Below are 10,373 nucleotides of genomic sequence, written 5' to 3'. Positions count from 1 at the left end.
TTTAATGTATTGATTCTATATCAATTAAATTATTCCCAACGTACTGATTTTAAGGTATGGGTCGTTAAAAAGGCTTTTATATCTTACAAAGTTAGATAATTTTAGGTAAATCATACAAAGTACAATATTTACTCAAAATTATATTATTTTTACGTAAATCATACAATATTGTAAAAACAATATAATTTTGTAAGATATAAAAGTACAATATTTTCTCAAATCTAATAATTTAAATATACATATGGTAAGTACTAAAAGAATAAGAAATCAAAAGTTGCAATCACATGCATTAAATCGTAAATTAAAAGTTGCAATCAATCGATCAATGATTACTAAAGATAATTATGATATTTAACTTTTTTATAAGTAAATGATTTATGTCTTTTCATTCTAAACTCTTTATTTACCTAAAAAAATATACTGTTTTTTTCTTTATTCTTTGATTCTATTTTCTTATACATTTCAAAATTATGCATATGTTTTGAATTTGTAATATTTTATTATATTCTATATTTATTTTTTTTTGTTCGACCTTAGAATAAATAAATATCAATAATATTTTATAAAACTAACTTTATAAATTATATATATATATATATATATATATATATATATATATATATATATATATATATATATTGATAAACTTAATTTTTTTAATTTGACCTAACTAAAATATTCTTTAGTTATATGAATTAATATACAATATTATGTTATTTATATATTATAATATCTATAATTTTTATAGCTACTAAGATTTAATATAAATATCACTCAAAGATAAAATCAATTAATCAATGAAATTTATTTATTAAAATTTACAATAATATACCAATTATTTCCATATCAAGAAAATAGGTGTGCTGCTTTATTATTTCAACAAACTATTCTTTAAAATCACGTTCAAATCGACCATAATGCTTGAATTATTATTCAGATTAAATAAAAAATTAAAGTTGCAATCAAGTAAAATGATTATGATATTTAATTTTTTTTATAGGTAAATGATTTATGTCTTTTCATTTCAAAATTTCTTATAAATTTCAAAATTATGTATACATTTTTAATTTGTAATATTTTATCTTTATTTTTTTTTTGTTCGACCTTATAATAAATAAATATCAATAATATTTTATAAAACTAACTTTGTATATATTGATAACCTTAATTTCTTAATTTGACCTAACTAAAATATTCTTTAGTTCTATGAATTAATATAAAATATTATCTTATTTACATATTATAATATCTACAATTTCTATAATTACTAAGATATATTTAATATAAATATCACTCAAACATAAAATCAATCAATTAAGATTTATTTATTAATATTTGCACTTAAAATATAAAAAATTAAAGTTCATTCTATGAATTAATATAAAATATCATGTTATTTACATAGTATAATATCTACATTTTTGACAAAACTTGCGCAAGCATAACCCAGTAATTTCAAGCAGATTCTCCATTGTATATTGACACCAGCCAACTTGATTTCTACTTTTACAGCTCAAACTTTCGGGACAGTCAAAGAAGAATATTTATTTCAAACGAATCGTATAGACGCTGTTTTCTACTGTCTGCACGAGAAAAAAAATCCAAAACACATATTAGGACAATATTTAAATTGTTACTATAAAAAATAGAAAATAGGGATTGGAAACAATCCATGTAAAAAACGAACCATATACTATGGAGTGACGCCAATTGGTACTTCAGAATGATACATTACAAATTCAACCTGCAAATAACATGAAACGCCAATTAGTACTTCAGAATGATACACTACAAATTCAACCTGCAAATAACTTGAAAGATATTTTCTATCAAGAAAAGAAACCAAAAAATGTTAAATTCCGGTTTGTCCATGACTAGTCGTGAGAATGGCTATAATTGCAAAAATAGTATAAACCAAAATTTTCCACGATTAGGTTTGATGAATATGATAGATACTGTGAAAGTATGATGGTTATATATAGTAATGATAAAAGAGTTTTGGAACGTGGAAGGTGGAGGGCTTGGAAGGCAGAAGCATTATATGAGGTCATTAGTGCTGTAAGCAGTTGTGAATGTGAATGGCCAGAGAAAGTAAATAATTTGTAACTGCGAGATCATGAGAGGTTGGAGGTTTAAAGTTCAATCCTACAATGGGAAAGGAATGATGTAGAATTTTGTGAGAAGAGAGGCTGATGTGGCATAGCTAAGAGATGAGGAAATGGTAGACTTTTCTTATATGATAGATTATAATATATTTTCTGCATCCTTTCAATGATAACTCTTGTATCTGTATCTGAGAATTTAGATTGCAAAATTGAAATAAATTTAAAAGTTAGAGTAATACATCTACAAATTTAGAATTTTAGTTTTAATTTTATTTTAAATAAATAAGTGAACAAGTGTGTCTCGACGTAATTTTATTATAAGAGATGTTTCTGTAAACATTTTACCTTCCAATTATTTTTTTATTTTTTTATTATGAAAATTATGAAAATAATTAAAATGCAATTTATTGTAATGCATAATATTAATATTAAAGAACTCATTGTACCTAAAAAAAGGATAAAGAACACTCCGACAAACCTCGTACAGAATAATAAGCCAATGGCTCCTGAATGCAAAAACAAAATAGAGTGTGATTATTATATTTTAAAGAGTTTAAAGGTAGTGCACTGACAGTGTAAACAAACTTTACACATACATCCAATCAAAATACTTACAATTGCCATGTCATATTAGTTTATTTAAATTAAAATTGTGTTTTAATTGGATACATGGTTGTGATTGGTTGACAGTGTAAAAATATTTTACACTGTCAGTGCATATCCCTTTTTAAATATTATTTACATTTTCCTTTTCTCTTTAGCTTTATAGTTTAATTATAAAAATTCATAGATTAATTTTGTGTTGGACCGATCAAAATTAGGGGTGTTCATGGTACGCTTTGTGAAAAAAAACTTAATCGAACTGAACCGAATCATAATAAAAATTCGCTCGAACTGAACCGAACCGTTTCAATTTACTAAGAATCGAACTAAGCCAAAATTATTGATTTGGTATACCGTTTATAAATTCCGAACCGTACCGAACCGTTAGAAGACAAATTTTCCCAAACCGAACCGTTTATCAAAAAACCGAACCGTTGAGCTATTTTTTAATTTTTTTTAAAAAAATTTAAACTTGTTTTAAGCATTTTCATTTTTAGTTTTGGTTCGATTCGGATTCAGTTTCAGTTACAGTTCGGTTCTAGAACTGTTTGTGCATAATGGTTTGACCACTAATCATACAAAAAGGTTCAGTTATTAGAATGAAAAAAAAATAGAAGAGGCGAGAGATTAATGAAGGTGAAAAAAAAAACAAAAGAGTTGAGAGATTAGAGAAGAAGATGTGCGATAAAAACGAAACTGAAATACGGAACATTTGCATAAAAATGAGAAGGTGAAAAAGAAAGAATATAAGAGAGTAGAGATTATAGAAAAAGAGAGAATATGTATGTGGCAAAGAAGGCGCGATAATGCTATTAGAGATTTGAGAAGAACGAGACTAAAATCATGTGTAAGGATGAGAAAATTGTTCGTAATCATAAGGTTATAGTATTATAGATTTAATTTTGGGTTGGATGTGAGTTAAGTAAAAGTTAGGTTGTAACATAATGCGGTTTGATTCGGTTTGGTTCGGTTTAGAAAATACAAACCGCAAACCGAACCGAACCATGCAGTTTTGTTAAAAGATGACCCAAATTAATCCGAACCAAATGCGGTTTTTTGCGGTTTCGGTTTCGTTTGGTTTGCGGTTTTCTATTGAGTTGGTTTGGTTTTGAACACCCCTAATCCTAATCAGAGTGGATATCGGCCAACCATGCAGGTACAATTCGTCTAGATTGCTCGCACTGCAGGATATCCTATGCAGTGGCGGATTCATACATTTATTTTAATTAAAAGAATCATGATTTTGTTTATAAAATACATAATTACAATTACAAAACAAATTCAAAATATATAAAACTTTAAAAAATTATAATTGGTCACTACTAGATTTTCTATATTAAAAACATTTATTAACTATTTTCATCGTAAACCATATAAAATATGCCACTCTCTTTGTATAAGTAGCAGGGCTGCACAAAACATTACCATTCCATTGTACACAGTTCTTTCCTGGCGCAACGTTCTTTCTACTTTCTGTATTCACAGGCATGCCCTTTCATATTTGATAGTCAGTGTTGTATTCAACTTGTTCTTGTGTTTAATAGTCTTTCTTTCTTTACTCCTGAACAACCTGCTCATACCAACCCAATTTCATAGCTGAAATTTTATAATATAAAAAATACAGTTACTAGAGCGCAAATTTTTGGGTTCTGTTGCTATTCAATCCTCTTCCACATTGAATGTTCGAAAGCCGTCGCTATTTCTCTCCTTTAGACTTAAGATGATTGAATACGAGCAACTTAAGATGATTGAATACGAGCAGTTGTTGCACCCCAAAATTTGTCTTCATATTTTTAATTCTAATTAACTTTTGTTTCTCATTCATATGCATTCTTGATTTAGTCATTATGCATTTCACGAGCTCCTAAGACATGGGATCAAGATTTTCTTGTGATTTAGATTTTCTCTATTCAAAGTAATTCATTTGGCTACTACACTTAAGTTGGGGCTCACTTTCGCCCGAATTTCTTTACTAGGCATAATTTTCATTTGTATCTTTTAATGAATGATTGGGTGAAGTACAAAGAATGTCAAATTTATGAGATCTTGAGTTCAATCCCCACATCTAACATTTTAGCTGTCAAACTTTTTGTCACTTTTTAAATTTAGATCTTAGAGCACCCATATCATCATACCCTCAGGAGTTTTTTAAATGGGGCCCACTCAATTTTTTATATTATATCACACTTTCACATTTTCTAAACAACTCAACTACATCTTTTAAATATCCATACAACCCATCAAAAACTTTAAAATGGGTTCCACCAAATCTTACAATATATCTCTCTTTTATATTATAAAAAATATATAATTGAAACAATTTAATTCAAATATATTAAATTATGTTTAAAAATTATACATTTAAAATAAATAAAGGTTATATATATATATATATATATATATATATATATATATATATATATATATATATATATATATATATATATATAATACATGGCACAAATAATTTACTAAAAAATACATAAAAAAACATAAACTTTAAAATAAATTACTTAAAAAAATACATTAAAAAAACATAAACATTAAAATAAATTACTAGCATAAAATACAAGAAAATGATATATTTAAAATATTTTTCAATTGTTACTATTCTCTTGCCCGTAACGTTGCCATATATGTTCTATCAAATCTTGTTGAAGGTGTTGATGAATTTGTCTATCACGAACATCAAATCTTCTACGCAGGAACTCTTGAAAATCAATATTAGAATCATTCGGCAATGTTGTTGCGTCATAGCTTAAATGATCATAAGAAAAATCAAAATTTCTACCATATGTGGAACGTTCATCTTCAACAATCATGTTGTGTAATATTATGCATGTATTCATTATACGCTGGAGTGTGTCTAAGTGCCACGATCGTGCTGGGTTACGTATGATCGCAAATCGGGAATGGAGAACTCCAAATGCTCGTTCAATATCCTTTCTTGCCGCTTCTTGATGTTGGGCAAACAATTTTCTCTTATCCCCTTGTGGCATCAGGATGCTTTTCACAAACGTGGCCCACTCTGGATAAATACCATCTGATAGATAATAACCCTTGTTGTATTCAGTACGATTGATTGTATAGTGAACCTGAGGAGCTCGTCCTTGCAAAACATCGTTGAAGACATTGGATTGGTTCAACACATTAATATCGTTGTTTGAACCCGCTACCCCAAAAAATGCATGCCAAATCCACAAGTCTTGTGAAGCCACTGCTTCAAGCATAACAGTTGGTTTCCCATGATCGCCTCGAACATACTGCCCTTTCAATGCAACTGGACAATTTTTCCATTCCCAATGCATACAATCGATACTCCCTAACATACTTGGAAATCCTCGTGCCTCTCCCATTCGCATTAGGCGTTCAATGTCTTCAGCGTTTGGCCTTCGCAAATATTGTGCCCCAAAGATGTTGATCACTCCTCTTGAAATTTATAACAAATTTCCCCCAATAAATGCCTGTTTCGAAAACAAGAGAAATAGGCGTTTCTTTTCATTATTACTGCTTTTGTTTAATTCCTGTTATTTACATTCCTGCACTTCTTTATTTCGTCTGACTTTCATTTCGAAGCACTTTATATTTCTGCATTTTACATTCTTGCACGTTACATTCCTGCACTTTACATTTCTGCAGTTTATACGCTTTTATTTATATTTCTTTGTCGAAAGACATACTTATGTGTATAACAAGTGTTGTTTTTAAGTAGACATTCACATGATCATATCATAAACAAGTTTTCTCGAAGCCAGAACAAACAAGTATGAATCAAATCATATCGAAAGACAATTGTTTGACTATGTCCTAGGATCAATCTAGTCGATCCTACGAGTAACCAAAGTATACTTTATAGTTTGGAGGACTAGCGGTTGTTTATCAGAAATCACCGTAAACAAATTGGCACGCCCAGTGGGACAGTGTCAAACAGATTGTTATTAATTTATTGTTTTGTCTAGAAAATATCAAGACCTTGTATGAACCTTAGGAACGGTAAGTTAACCAACAGTGCACAACCGATTCCTAAACGAAGGTACAACAAGAAAATGGTCAATGCGGCCAGTGGAGGGGGAGATCAGGATCCCCCACAAGGGTCAGGAACAGTAGCGGCAAATTCTACACATGTTTCGACTTCTACTCAAGAGGCGCAAGCTATACCGGTTTCGACAGGATCTGAACTTATAGGTAGTTCCCAGGCGATACCCGAAAATACTACAGGGACGACAGGGACTGTACCAGTTTCGAGTTCGACCACCGCGCCTCCATTCATCAGCGCGAGCGAGATACCACCTTTCTCGACAAACGCTGCAAGTCAATTATTTTCCCTAGGACCATCATCCACCTTCGAAGGATGGAGACCCAACAATCCATATGGAATGCCATATTCATATATGACAGGATTACGGGGACCAGGGCCTACATACACTACAACTAACCCGACGGCATTTTCGCCGAATGTTAGTTCGATAGGTCGAAGCGCACAAAATACTGGTTTCTCTGCCCAAATACCCCCTTTCACTACAAATAGTCAAGCAGTATTTCGACAAGAAATGGATGCAAGTAACCATGATATGTTAGGAACCCTTGCTAAAGAATTGGGCCGATTTTGAATCCATTAGCAACAAACATTGCCAGAACTAACCAGGATAATGTGGAAACTTTCCAGAAAATATCATCTCAAATAAATCGAATGGCGGATTTTTTAGGAGTTCCACAAAATAGGCGAAGAAACAACCAATCAACCTATCAGGAAGGGGAACCCATTCTAGAACCAGTTCGAACCGCAATACAGCCACCTAGGCCAACACCAGTCGAACGAAACCAAGTGATAGATTTAGAAACTCGAAGTCAAACGACAAACGTTGGCCAACAAGCAGTTTCCCAGCAACAGCCTAATGTAGTTGTAGTAAGAAGGAACGAACATCCTGACGAAGTTGTGCATAGGGTTAGGAGAGACAATTTGGTAACAGAGAACAATCTCACTTCCATGATAGAGAGAATAATGGCTAACAATGGCCTCAATACTGGACTCCGACGTCCAAATTATACATCCCCCATAGCAGAATATGTTATACAAACAGAATTACCAAGGGGTACCAAAGTACCAAAATTCACTAAATTTTCAGGGGACACAAATGAATCAACGGTGGAACACATAGCCAGATATCTAACAGAAGCAGGGGATCTAGCGGGGAACGAAGATTTGAGAATTAAATACTTCCCTAGTTCGCTAACAAAGAATGCTTTTGTTTGGTTCACCACCTTACCCCCAAATTCTATAGATGCATGGGCACACTTGGAGAGATTATTCCATGAACAGTTTTACATGGGTCAAACCAAGATAAGTCTGAAAGAACTGGCTAGCATCAAGAGGAAGTTCACGGAGAATATAGATGATTACTTAAATAGGTTCCGTTTGTTGAAATCAAGATGCTTCACGACTGTCCCAGAGCATGAATTAGTCGAAATGGCTGCAGGCGGATTAGATTATTCAATTCGAAAGAAATTGGATACTCAATACCTAAGGGACATGGCCCAGTTGGCAGACAGAGTTCGACAAGTCGAACGACTAAAAGCAGAAAAGGCCAGAGCAAATAAAAGTTACAAGAAAGGAAAAATAGCATACGTCGAGGCTGAAGACGTCGACGGTGAATCTTTCGAAGATTCATACAGCATGGAAGAGGTCAAGATAGACCTAGCGGAGTTAAAAGAAGCGCCACCTTATTCTTGCAAATTGCTCACACCGGCCAATGGAAAAAATCCAGTAGAGAATGATAAAAGCAATAGATTCCCTAAGAAAACTTATACATTTGACGTCACTAAATGTGACGAAATATTTGATTTGTTAGTAAAAGATGGCCAGATGATAGTGCCTCCTAATTCCAAATTCCTCCGTTAGAACAACGGAAGAAACGAGGCTTTTGCAAATAACATAGTTTTTTAGGCCATAAAACCTCACAATGTTTTCTTTTCAGGGATCTAATTCAGAATGCTATCAAGGACGGACGTCTGAAATTCGCTGACAAAACCAAGAGTCATATGAAGATTGACACAGACCCTTTGAATACTGCTGCCACTAACCTGTGTGAACCACTTGACGTCAACATGGTGGAAGTGTCTGAAGTAGATGTTGCTGAATCGGAGACAATTTCAACTGGAAAGCAGGCTACTGAAAGCCTAAATGACAACAAAGTCTTCAATACTGATGTTGAAGAATCTTTCGATGTAGCTATGACTGAAGATCTGAAAGGAAAAACTAGCGAGGCCACTGAAGACCTCAGGGTGAAACTTCAGCAGATACAGATTTCTGAAGCTCCTCCGGCAGTTGTTAACATGGTCAATGTTAGGCGTCCTTTGTCTAAAATAGAAGAACTAGAAAAATGGCTGATAAGGGAGAAAAGAAACATTGAAATCCCACCAAGAGGGGAAAGCTTGAAAGATTATCTCTAGAATTGTCATGAGAAAAACGGTGGAAAAATGATGATGTGCCCAAGATGTTCAATCATGCTGAATCAAAGGGTTCAGGCTAATTTCGAAAGGGCCTTACGAGAAAGATTACAACAACCCTGGAGAGGAGGAAACCCATTGCTAAAGGTGTATCCAAGGATGGAAGAAAGCTTGGTGGGTTTCTTTGTCAAGTGTCATAAGGAAAACACTGAGATTGCATTGTGTCCCAGATGTGGAGCAGTCTATGACGAATTGCTAGCACGATCATTCGAAAGGGTATATTTCTACATGGGTCGAGAAACCCAGGGGCTTCGTCCCAACCTGTATGGGTTCGACATATGGACCCCATCGAAGAGGCCTGACAGCCCAAACCCTAGAGCTCGAATAGTCACGTCCAAAGTCCCTGCAGACATACCCAGGGATAGATGGATGCAAGCTGGTGCGAGAACCAACAAATGGAGAAGTTGGGACCAAGGGGGAAGGACTGCAATGGCATACAGGAAGCAATTTCACACCTCAAATCGAGAGATGTACAGGTTGGAGAATTACAAAGGCAAAAATCCTATGTCCAGATCTCAATGGAGAAGGCATCAGAGGATGAAGAAGGCCCAAAGAGAATACAAACCAAGGGAGATTGGAGAGTCTAGTAGCAACCAAGTCCAAACCCAGGGGGCAAGGATAAGTAAACCTCCAGTAGAACGCAAATTGTTCGACTCTGAAAATGAGAAGGAAGAGAAGATGCATTCCAGCCCTTGGAAAGAAGACGATAGAATGACAAACGATTTCGACTCAGATGGAGTATCGTCAACAAACCTCAATTGCAATGTTGTGTCAGTGCTCCCTCATGAGTTTAATCAAGAAACAGAAGCTGAAGATTGTGAGGAAGCTGATATGGAAGAGATGGCAAGACACAAACCTGTGTGTTATTATGTGCTAAACAACGGGGCAGTTGAAGAGAAGAATGCATTCTTCGAGAGGCCAGATGAAGGTATGAGAAATCATCTAAAACCACTCTTCATAAGGGCTAAGATTGAAAATGTTGGCATTAACAAAGTCCTGGTAGATGGAGGGGCAGCAGTGAACCTAATGCCCCAGTACATGTTAAAGAGAATTGGTATGTTCGACACTGATATAAGGCCACATAATATGGTCTTGTCTAACTACAAAGGCAAAATTGGGCAAACTCTCGGTGTCATTCAAGTGAATTTAACTGTGGGT

General features: G+C 33.6%; 1 protein-coding gene across 1 annotated transcript; it reads right to left on the bottom strand.

Moving 5' to 3' along the window:
* Positions 1-5,305: 5,305 nt before the first annotated feature.
* Positions 5,306-6,070, bottom strand: LOC131641201 (uncharacterized). The gene has a single exon (XM_058911506.1). It carries the CDS (start codon positions 6,068-6,070, stop codon positions 5,306-5,308), a length of 765 nt encoding a protein of 254 aa, XP_058767489.1.
* Positions 6,071-10,373: the final 4,303 nt, after the last annotated feature.

This window comes from Vicia villosa, unplaced genomic scaffold (genome assembly GCF_029867415.1).
Source record: "Vicia villosa cultivar HV-30 ecotype Madison, WI unplaced genomic scaffold, Vvil1.0 ctg.003574F_1_1, whole genome shotgun sequence".
In the NCBI taxonomy this organism is placed as follows: domain Eukaryota; kingdom Viridiplantae; phylum Streptophyta; class Magnoliopsida; order Fabales; family Fabaceae; genus Vicia; species Vicia villosa.
This window is presented reverse-complemented; position numbering and strand designations above follow the sequence as displayed.